We start from the raw sequence: 11,685 nt of genomic DNA, 5'->3' as shown, positions 1-11,685 counted from the left end.
CCACTGGGGATGTGCCTGCAACCCAGGTACATGCCTTGACGGAATCGAACCTGGGACCTTTCAGTCAGGCCGACGCTCTATCCACCGAGCCAAACCGGTTTCGGCAGTTTTACTTCATCTTGAAAAAAATAAAATTCCCCTGCTGTTGTTTATACATTGGAAATCATAATCCCATCTGAATAAGCACAACAGGATACACAAAGTCTAAACTATAGTTGTCTAATACAACTGAGTGGGTTCCCTTTTAAAGACACATTAATAGACTGAAAATACATGTGTGGTTTGCCTTTTATTTCTTCTTTCACTTCAGAGTTAATAAGCTGTGTCTAATGGATTCTCTTTCCTTAACCACAGTTTATCCTGATACGTTATGGCTCAGTCAAAGATCATTTCCAGAAAACTGATAGTGTAATTGTATATTTTTTCATTTGATTTTTATCTTTAAGTAAATTTATACGTTTTCCCTTTCTGGGTTTTTGCTGCATTTAGTTTCAACAAAGACCAACTTTAAAATGGTTAGATTTAGGTTGTTCACACCTGCAGCTCTTGGAGGTGCCCCTGTGTCTCCCTCCTCCCTCCGTGTCACCCCAATAACCCCCTAAATTCTTCCTACTCAGGTATCGCTTTGCTTATTCATACATCTTTATGTAAACCACCACAGAAGCCTGGGAAATGGTAGCTAACGGTACAAACACAGTATGTCTTCATAGGGTCTACAATCCAGTACTCAATCACTAATTCCTTGTTATTTTCTGAATATCTTTCAAATCCCCTCCATTTTAAACAGATATATCCTGTCCAGGCCTGACTCCTCCGCATTCATCCAAACCAGTCACAGATCTGACCATCCATCCTCAGCTTAACTCTTCAGTGGTTCCCATTGCCCAGCAGTGGTCTTGTGTAATTCCAGTAAAAATATTCAAGCAGCCCTCACCGGTTTGGCTTAGTGGATAGAGCTTCGGCCTGTGGACTGAAGGGTCCTGGGTTCGATTCTGGTCAAGGGCACATGCTTGGGTTATGGGCTCGATCCCCAGTGTGGGGATCAGTGCAGGGGGCAGCTGATCAGTGGTTCTCTCTTATCATTGATGTTTCTATCTCTCTCTCCCTCTCCGTTCCTCTCTGAAATCAATTTAAAAAATATTCAAGCAAATACCTGCAAAATGCATGTTTATGTATGTGTATGTATTAATTTATGATGGACGTTGTAAAAGCTACTCCCTCCAAAATACTTCGATATTTCCGATATTTTTAAAATGTTATTTAACTGCCAAAAATATTTTCATTCTCCCTGAAAAAAAAATTTTAGTAATATCAGTGTGTAATGCTATTATGATTACTAGTATATGATTTTAAAGTTTCTGGTAATGTCATGCAGTTCGTACTGTGACTAGAAATGTCAGCTATACCATTTTTTGGTTGTGTATGTGTGTAAGGAGAGAGAGAGAGAGAGAGAGAGAGAGAGAGAGAGAGAGAGAGAGAATGAATTTGTATTATGTTGTTAGTATTAACATCAGTCTGGGATTCTTAGAAATCTTATAGAGCCACTTGTCCTTTTCTGAGCGTTTGTTGGTTACAGCTGGATAATACAGCCTGCACATCCCTCATGCACCTGCGTGTGAACTGCAGCAAGCACAGTGGGTGCTCATAGCGAAGCAAGCAGGGAGGCAGCCTCTGGTTGCCTGATCGCCCACCCTCCCCTCGATCGCAAGCGTATCAGTGGGACATGGGACACTCTGCCATGCAGATGAGAGGAGAGCCCTAGAGTCTGTTGCCTACTAAATATTACATTTCAAAGACAGGCAAACAGAGGCATTGTAATTTTCTGCTCCCCGGTAGATTATCTTGATCATGCAACTAAACAGGAGCTTTTGTTTTGTGCGTGTGTGTGTGTTTTCTTTTAATAGGAGCTTTTGTGATCTGCCTTCTGCCCTCTCTATCTCCCAGGCTCCCTTTCCCTGATGAACTCCTATTCATCCCTAAACGCCTTTCAGATATGGCCCAGCCACACCCACCCCAGAGTGAGCTAGGTGCCCCTCCGCTATACTCCCTGCATGCCTCATGCCTATCGCTATAGCTACACTTACCACATTGCACTGCCATTGTCTGCTTCTGGGTCAGTCTCCCTGCCTTGACTGAGAGCTCCCTGAGAAAAGCGAGTATATCTCATTTATGTGTATATGTCTGGAGCTGAGAAGAGGTCTGTGTGTTCTACAATATCTAGTGAAGGAGCACCTTTGCTGATTACTTGAGATGACAGCTGTGTGTCTAGAGGAAGCAGAAATGTCATCTGTGTAGCTGTACTTTGTATAATAATCCCTTCAGAGTTATGCTACCGGAAACATGCTCGACCTCCATCCGCTTCAATCCTGGGGGCATTTGTGGAGCTCTTCTCAGCACCCCGCCTGGGAACAGGTGCTGGGAAGGTGCGGCCGCAGAGCCTGCTTTCAGAGCTCTCCCTGGGGAGGAAAGCAGCGTGCACCCATCCGCTCAGTCAGTGCAGACTTCTTCCAACCTGCCATGTGCCGGGCACTGGTCTAGCACTGGGGATCGGCAGTGAGTGCAACAGACACAATCCCTGTACAGCTTATTTCGTAGTAGGAGAGTGGAATAAATAATAAGTCAGATGGAGATACAAATCGCTATAAATAAAGAGGAGTCAGGATAAGGAGTCAGGACGGGGAGGAAGGGAACTGTTTTATATCTTGTGGGTGGGCGTAGGCTTCACTGAGATGGCAACCTTTGATCAAGGACTTTATGGAGGTCAGGGAGTGAGCCATGTGGACATCTAGAAGACTGGGGCAAAGGAGCGCCACAGGGGCAAAGGTCCTGAGACACGCATGCCTCTGGCTTGCATTTCAGCATCGAGGAGTCCAGAGTGCCTCAGAGTAGCTGGTGGGAGGTAGGTAGGAGAGGAGGCCAGAGAAGTAGATAGGCCAGTTCAAGGGGGGCCTCGGAGGCTGTTCCTAGAATATGGGCTTACTCTGAGTGAAGTGGAACACTTTTGGGTTTTGAACAGAGTGGGGGTGACATCTGACCTAGGATTCGTGAGCCCATTCAGGGCCCTGGGTGGAGAATGGGTGATGGAGAGCAGGGCTGGGGTGCAGGTACGGGAGAGGTGAGACTCGGACCAGGGTCGCAGTGGTGAAGAAGGGGATAAGGGGTATGATTCTGAATATATTTTAAAGGTAGTGTTGTCTGGATTTGCCGATGGATGAGCTGTGGGACTGGATGCAAGCTGGAAAATGCTAAAGTATTTGGGTCCCCTCTCCTCACACTTATCCTTCTGTGTAAGGAACCCTTCATGGCTGTGCACCCCTTTCCTACTTTGGCTCAAGTAGAAAGAGAAGCTACGGGATATTCACTCAGCCCACACCTTCTTCATCTTTCACTTTTGTCCTGTAAATTAGTTTATTTAAGCAGCTCTCCAAGTTGAATGTTATTGTTTTGATTTCTCACTGCTAATATTTAATTTAGAGGCACTTTGCATAATTAATCTTTAATCATAATAAATGCATATGATAAACCATAATTTGATTTATTTTAAATATTTACCTGGGTTTTATCACAGAATATTGGATTTGTTCACCACTTTATTCTAGTGGCTAGACCTTAGCCTGACCGGTGTGGCTCAGCGGTTGAGCATTGACCTATGAACCAGGAGGTCATGGTTCGATTCCAGGTCAGGGCATATGCCCAGGTTGAGGGCTTGACCCCCAGTGTGGGGGTGAGCAGGAGGCAGCTGGTCAATGAGTCTCTGTCATCATTGATGTTTCTATCTCTTCCTTTTACTTTCTGAAATCAATAAAAAAATATTTTTTAGAAAATGGCTAGACTGTCAAGAAATTTACGTTGAATCAGTGGATCATGATATATTACAAATGCAAACTAAGTTTTCTGTTAAGGTAATGTATAAGGCATGTATGTAAAGAAGTGTATAATCATTCAGAGTTGACTTTAAGATAGCAAATGTAGTTTTTCTTGATTACTAAAAATATATTGAAGTCATAACAATCGACAGATGTTTTGCTTATTTGCATTGTTAAAGTAACACTCTAGCAGTCGTTGCCTTTTCACAGTTATTCCTTCATTTTTCAAGAACTAATGTGTGGGTGTAAAAACATTGAGTTGAGAGGAAATTATGCCATTTAAGCTTAATATATTGCAATGAAACTAAACACTACTGTTTTAAGCTGTATCGTCATGATCCAAGTAGAGCAAAGCTAATTAGAATTTGTTTTGACAGTCATTTGTAGAATTTGTAGTCAATCACAGTAGCTTCTTTTTCTCTTTGCGTTTAGGTTCTGAAAGTGGCGCCAAATGATGGCTTCGCTAAAGTACATTACGGCTTTATCCTGAAGGCCCAGAACAAAATTGCAGAAAGCATTCCCTATTTGAAGGTAACTGTCCCGGCCCTTGCTCTTTGTTCATTTTCCGACTGTTCTGAGTCAATCTATGCATTGTACATTGATTGGCATGCACTGCTGAGTCTTTTTATGGTGAAAATGTAAATCTTCTGACCATGACATTCATAGGCCAGTGTGGACCTTCACTGTGATTGAGAGTATCCAATGTAGAAACACCAACTGTATGAGCAGTGACTCCTGGAAAAGACTTTATGAAGAAATTTCTAAAACTGAAGTGGTTATTGGTTTTTATTGAAACTTAGAGGTAGACCAAAGTTACTGACGTAATATTTTTAAATATGGGCAATGAATTAAATGATTGAAACTAGTTCAAATAGGGCTCAGGACAGCTTATACAAAGTGAGGTAAAAAATGCACACTGAATAGGTCAAAATCCAAAAAGCCTGGTAGCTCAAAATACTCAGATTAAAATATGCTGTCATTTTCCCCTCATATCCAGTTGAATCTTTGTCAGAGGGCTAGCATCACATTTGGTCAAGCTCAGCGCTACCGGTGGAACTGCCTGCACAGTGGAAATGTCCTCTATTTGTCCTCTCCACTCTAGTAGCCACTGGCCACACGTGGCAACTGAGCACCTGAAATGTGGGGAGTATGACTGAAGAATTGAAATTTTAATTCTAATTAATTTTAAATTAAATAATGACATGAGCCAGCAGCTACCATATTGGACAGGTAGCTGATTGAATGTCAGTGAACTTTTTTTTTTTTTAAGTAGTAGTATATTATACTTTTATGATCTCTTTTAACACAGGGCTTAAATCAGAGGTACCAAATAACAGCCCACTGATCACAAATAGCCTGCACGTTATTTTTGGCCAACATAACTCTTATTAAAAACAATTTTAATTGCTTGCCTGTGTTGAGAATCAGAACATTTTATATAATTATGCAGATTTCTGGTTTCTCATAAAAGGTCATATCTCGCCCACATCCCAGCATGAGAGTGAGGTGGATATGTACCCCACAATCTGTCTTGGCTGTCACTGGGCCTCTGCAGATTTTTCCATCCCCTGCCATGACCCTGTGGGCATGTGTGTTTCTCTGACTTAAGGTGTTCCCCTTAGGTTTCCTTTGACACAGTCAGGCCTAGCAGGACTCTCCCTGCTTCAGAGACAAGGAAATGGGGGGCAGGGTGGTCCATTAGCGACTGAGGACATTTATTGGGGTGTCTCTCAGTCCAGAACCCTGATCACAGCTCTGCTTCTCTCCGGTTTGTTGCAGCTACTCCTCAACATTATGCAAATAAAATTTCTTCCCAGGAAAACAGGCTTCTTGTGAAAAAGCCTCAAAGATGCAGATTTTTAAAAGGAAATCCTTGATATTGAAATATTTTTTATACCTTTGTCCTTTTTTTAAAGTTTATTCTCTTGCTTTAATATTTTCTCTTTCTTTTTACATAAATCTCCATTTCAGTCCTTATGGGGGAGATGGAGATAAATATCAGCTAAGTGTTTTATAATAAGACTTGTTTAATAACAGTTACATTCTCAGAGATTCCAATTCGCTTTAATCCTATCGAATGTTTTATAAAATACTTTGTTAAAAAGTGAGGGCACATTTGTTTGTAGAGGGGAAAATATTACTTGCAGTTGGGCCTCTGTCACCTCCGGCATATATGAGTAACTAAACATTTTGGTTCAGGCATTGTTAAACAAGCCTCTAGGTGACATATGTTTAGATTTGGAAAACTGAATAAATGTGATAGGTACCCAGCCAAAGAAATTATTTGGGATCTTGAAATATGATCACATCCACAGAGACAATTCACAAAGCATCGTACTAATTTTATGGGCTAGTCTGCTGTTAATTAATGATGAATGTATTGTTAAATTTTAACTTTTACTACCTCCTTTTGGTTTTGCATTGTAAATATTGACCGGTAATCTAATTGCCAAACTTTAACGTTGAGATGAATTTGTCTGGTTCTTTGATTTTCAAAGGTATATAAAGATTAAGTAAATCAATAAATTGACTGTGGTATTCTTTCATAAATGCGAACACTGCCTTTTCTACAGGAAGGAATAGAATCTGGGGATCCTGGCACTGATGATGGACGATTTTATTTTCACCTGGGGGATGCCATGCAGAGGGTTGGAAACAAAGAGGTAATGTGTTTATGATGTTTTTGTTCTAAAAGAGGATAGAGCAGGGGTAAATTATTTCTAAGAGAAAGTTATTTTTTAACATGATTTTTTGATTTAAGTTTTTTTGAAACGATTCAACTCTTACTTAATCCTATAAAGAATTTTTGGGATTTGGCTTCTGTAGTTTCTTTCAATCAAGAAAATATCTGAATGAATAATCATAAGAGCAGTCTCTAAATAGGAGAGAGTGTGTGTGTGTGTGTGTGTGTGTGTGTGCGCGCGCGTGCCTATGTGTATGTATAGAATGGTAGACATTGCCTTGAAAAATATTTTTTAAATGTGAAATAGATATCTTTGAAATTGTTTAAATATTTAAAAAATATTTTAACAGTTTGCTTAGATTTATTTTTATTTAGGAACTTAAAAAGTGGTTATTTTAGAATGAAGTCTTTATTCAACTGATTCCTAAGCTCCCTGAACCCCATGGTTAATTGTGTAAATTACCCTGTGAAATATTTAATACCAAGTTTAAGATGAATACCTGTAGGAATATAACAGGTACTGACTCAGAAAATGTAGTAACTAAAACAGGTTACATATTTTCTTTGTGGCTGTTAAACATTTTCTGGGTACAATGTCAGCTTCTTTAAAAATAACATTAGATCGCCCTAACCAGTTTGGCTCAGTGGATAGAGAGTCGGCCTGTGGACTGAAGGGTCCTGGGTTTGATTCCGGTCAAGGGCATGTACCTCGGTTGCAGTCGCATCCCCAGTGCGGGGTGTGCGGGAGGCAACTGATCGATGTTTCTCTCCCATCGACATTTCTAACTCTCTATCCCTCTCCCTTCCTCGCTGTTAAAAATCAATAAAATGTATGTTTTAAAAAATAATAACATTAGATCATTAGTCATGATGTATAAATGCCAAAAACTCTCCCAATCAGTCCACCATGATTGACAGGACATTGCTGGACAGTGAAGCCCACCTCCAAGTAAGTGTTGCACCATCACATGGCTCTAGGCTGGGCTCTCCATAGAGCCATGGATAAAAGGATGCAGTGAGACTCTGAATTAGAAATAAGGGAGAAGAAATTGCTGATGAGCAATCACTTTTGTGTTCCTTCATTCTTTTAGATGTAGATGCCTGATACCTCCTTTGAATGAAAGGGATAAGAAAGATTTTGCTGCAGTGTCTTAACACTGGATAAATGTTCACGTTTGATTTCTATAAATGTAATTATTCTCACTGATTAATTTATCTTTGAACATCTCAGGGTCCAGGGCAAAGACAGATAGATCAAAGAAGTCTATGGCTTCTTCTCACATCTTAGATGAAAACAGTCCTTACTTCAAGGGCTGAACACTTGTTAGGGGCTTGGGATTTGAACCTAGGAGACTGTTGTTCTATCCACTTACTTATAATTAATATGCACAGAACAGCACAGTTCTTGAATTTTATAAGTTCACAAGGACTCATCCTTACAGTGGAATGAAAACAAGTAAAAACCCCATGTTAGTATATTCTTTTTTAAAAAAATAGTTATTGCTTAATTCCAGAGAGGAAGGGAGAGAGAGAAAAAAACATCAATGATGAGTGAGAATTATTACTTGGCTGCTTCCTGCATACCCCACACTGAGGATGGAGCCTACAATCCGGGCATGTGCCCTGACCAGGAATTGAACCATGACCTCCTGGTTCATAGGTCGACACTCAACCACTGAGCCACACCGGCTGGGCAAAGCCCCATGTAGTATATTCTTGATGTTAGGTATGGAATCTGTGAACTGACTGTCATGCTCTGAGTTTGCCCATCAGCAAGCGGCCATCTTCATGTTCTCTGCTTGGAGCTCGGCTCCAGGCCCCGCGAGAGAAGCAGCCCCGCAGCCCAGTGCTGCAGAGCCTGATTAAGGTTGCTTTTGAGGAAGGTTTTCCTAGTGGTGTGTTCCGTATGGACAGGAGTGGGAGGAAGACAGACCATGACCATCTCAGCAGTTCACACTCAGCTGTTCCCAACATTTCCATTACTCCCAAATCCCAGCTCTCTCATATCCCACTCAAAGTCCAGATTTGTACGTCTGTTGCCTGCTTAATGCCACCACACAATGTCACAAAGACAACTCTCTTATCTTCTTCCTCTAACCCCTTTGCCTTCCTGGGTTCCATCTCTCATTTGATGACATTGCCGACTTCCCAGGATCTGGACTTGAATCAGCTCTAGCTCCTCCCTCTTCTCAGAGGCCTCCCGTCCAGACAGGCCAGGATCTGAGCGTTAGCTTCCTATTATCTTTGGCGCCTGTGTCACCTTCCCTCTTGCTCAGTCTGTGTTGTCTGTTGTCACCTTCCATGTAGCGATGGCTGTAAGAACCTGGCTGCTGTGTCTTGCTTTAGACTTAACTTTCATTGTCCAATACCCCCTGTTGCAAAATAAAAATCAGTTCTATTTCCAAGTGAAGGCATTCACGGTCCTCCACAGGCAGGTTGCAGCCAACTGTTTGCACCACAAGTGTGTCTCCAGGCCCCACTGCGCACCGAGCCCCAGGCATAGCGGACTCTGGCTGGGGCCACGTATGACATAACCTGTTCCCTAGGTGTGGCCTGGGATTTTCTGAGTTGGAATCATTTGACATGTAATTTCTGTGTCGTGTGTGTGTGTGTGTGTGTGTGTGTGTAACCATACCTGGCAATAATTTGAAGTATAGAAAACACATTTATTAAGAAGGTGCCCCCCAGCTACTCTATTTCAGTATTCTTGGTAAGAAGTATAAAAGGGAAACAATAAAGAGGAAATTTTCAAAGGATTCTAACTTGATTTTCTTGCAAATTCTTATTGAAAAATAGGTTAGATGTGTGTGTGTGTGTTTTTCCTCTGGCTGAATTGATTGGGTCCTCTATGTAATTGAAGATGATTTTACCTTCATTGAAAATATGATTGAAGAGTAGTTGTGGAGCAAATTGTCAGGAGCTGTGGGTTATAGTTCAAGATTGTAGCCTTTTTAAACCTCGGCTTCACCATTTATAAATTGTAGATATTTGCAGTTCTTAGAAAGATCAACTACTGATCACACGTAAAAGCAAGTAAACTGAAAAGAGTTACTGAATATATGAAGTGGTACTGCTATCACACTTGATTTTTCTAATGAAAGAATTTTCCAAGTATGAATTTTAAGATGTAAAAGTCACTATAGTTTACATTTAAAGTATATCTGGAGTTTTAGGAACATCTTTTTATCTGCTTGGTATTAAAAGGTGGTGTTTAATTGATTAAAATGTGTATTTGAAATCACTCTTTAAAAGTAATCATTAGATCAGATTTACAGTAACGGAGGGGTTACTATTGATAGATCACTAGATTGTCCTCTGCCCTGAGGACAGTGGAGTGTGCGCCTGGGGAAACCTGAGGGAGGGCCTCCCGGAGAGCATATGGCCGGGCACCATCTGAGGGAGACAGATGGAGCAGCGCAGTCTGCAGCCAGCTGTCCCTGAAAGGGCTAGTTTTCTTGGGGGCCAGCATATCATGTTACAGCTAGCCTCAAGCCACAGATGTTATCCTTATGGCAGGGGATAAAAAGGGAACAAAAATCCCCCTTTAAAAAAAATCCAATATGGGCTATCACTATATTAATGCCAACTCAGAATACGATTTCCTTTTGTCTACTTAATTTTTTAAAAAATATGTCTCTTTTTATTTTTTTAATATATTTTTTTATTGATTTCAGAGAGGGAGAGGGAGAGGGAGAGGGAGAGAGAGAGAGAGAAACATCAATGATGAGAGAGAATCATTGATGGGCTGCCTGCTGCATGCCCCACACTGGGGATGGAGCCCACAACCTGGGCATGTGCCCTGACTGAGAATCAAATTGTGACCTCCTGGTTCATAGGGTCAATGCTCAACCACTGAATCACACCAGCCTGGCTTGTCTACTTCATTTAATGGAGGAGGATTTACACTGTTTCTTTGGGTGGCCTTCCTAAATGCAGACACAGAAAGAAAATACATGAGAAAAGAGGAACTCTTGATTTTAGAATTCTAATTCAATAAATGCAGATATCTTTGAAGAAATTAGCAAAATTGCAGTTCTTTTAAAAGAAAACTCAAAGACAGAATTTAAGAAATAAAAGCTAGACTTTATAGTCTACGTCAGTGTCTAAAATTGTCTATTACTCAACAAGTAAGTCCTCGACTCTACTGAACACTGAGAGAGACCAGAGTGCATGCAGCATGAATCCTGTGTTAAAAGACCACACAGCCTCAGGCTGGAAATAAAATCACACATTCACTTGTCATAATGGGTCATAACCAGGGACCCAATACAATAACAGTTTTCACCAGTGTAACAGGTTTGGGCACACCTGACCAGCAAGCTCTTTATTTAAATGTTGCAAAATAATACTTGATTATTAGTGACTTTAATTTTTAAATGAATAAAAATGCCTCGTTTGCAGTTCATTTTTCTGTTCTTTCAGGCGTATACGTGGTACGAGCTTGGGCACAAGAGGGGCCATTTTGCATCCGTTTGGCAGCGCTCGCTCTACAACGTGAACGGACTAAAAGCCCAGCCTTGGTGGACCCCAAAGGAAACGGGCTACACTGAGCTGGTGAAGGTGAGTGTTAACTCAGGCTGTCTGTCTCCTACTCACAATCAGGATGCTTCCGTGGAAAAGAATGTCAGGGCAGAGAGAGAGTTTATATCCAGTGACATTAGCCAAAAGTTTAGTTGAGATGGTGAAGAAAGAAATTTTTCTTAAAGAGCAGTTCTCACACACTTTAGCTTCAGTACTCCCTCATACTCGTAAAAATGATTGAGCAATCTTTAGGTAAATGTTTTACATTTTTCCAGTTTTTGTTTTCGAGAACATCTTGAATAAAATGTGTCTGTAAGAGTTTAGTGATTAATGTGGTCTGCTTGGGGAAAAGAAAGGTTGCAGTGTGTTCTCCATGTACTTACATTGAGTAAGTCTTACCTGACCATGTTTATTCTGTATTTCACTGTGAAAACACACTTTATAATCACCATAAACTAATTGTGATCCATAACAATCATCATAATCCAGTGTAAAGTCAGCTGCCATCAGTTAGCCTCCAAATATCTTATAAATCAGAAAAGCATGGTGTGGCGACAGTGAATGCAGATTGCTTGAACGTTGTTCTATTCCCAAAGCAGAAACAGTCTAGGGAAA

The 11,685-nt window shown here is 40.9% G+C and overlaps 1 protein-coding gene across 6 annotated transcripts in view; it reads left to right on the top strand.

The window, feature by feature from the left end:
* The window catches only part of ASPH (aspartate beta-hydroxylase), a 168,427-nt gene that overhangs the window by 139,148 nt on the left and 17,594 nt on the right, over positions 1 to 11,685 (top strand). For all 6 annotated transcript variants that reach the window (XM_023750997.1, XM_023750994.1, XM_023750993.1 and 3 more), the window contains 3 exons: positions 4,299 to 4,397; positions 6,440 to 6,529; positions 10,972 to 11,109. In XM_023750997.1, the coding sequence (XP_023606765.1) occupies positions 4,299 to 4,397; positions 6,440 to 6,529; positions 10,972 to 11,109 (327 nt within the window). The remainder of the gene's footprint in view (positions 1 to 4,298; positions 4,398 to 6,439; positions 6,530 to 10,971; positions 11,110 to 11,685) is intronic.

Source organism: Myotis lucifugus, unplaced genomic scaffold (genome assembly GCF_000147115.1).
Source record: "Myotis lucifugus unplaced genomic scaffold, Myoluc2.0 scaffold_17, whole genome shotgun sequence".
Taxonomy (NCBI): Eukaryota; Metazoa; Chordata; class Mammalia; order Chiroptera; family Vespertilionidae; genus Myotis; species Myotis lucifugus.
This window is presented reverse-complemented; position numbering and strand designations above follow the sequence as displayed.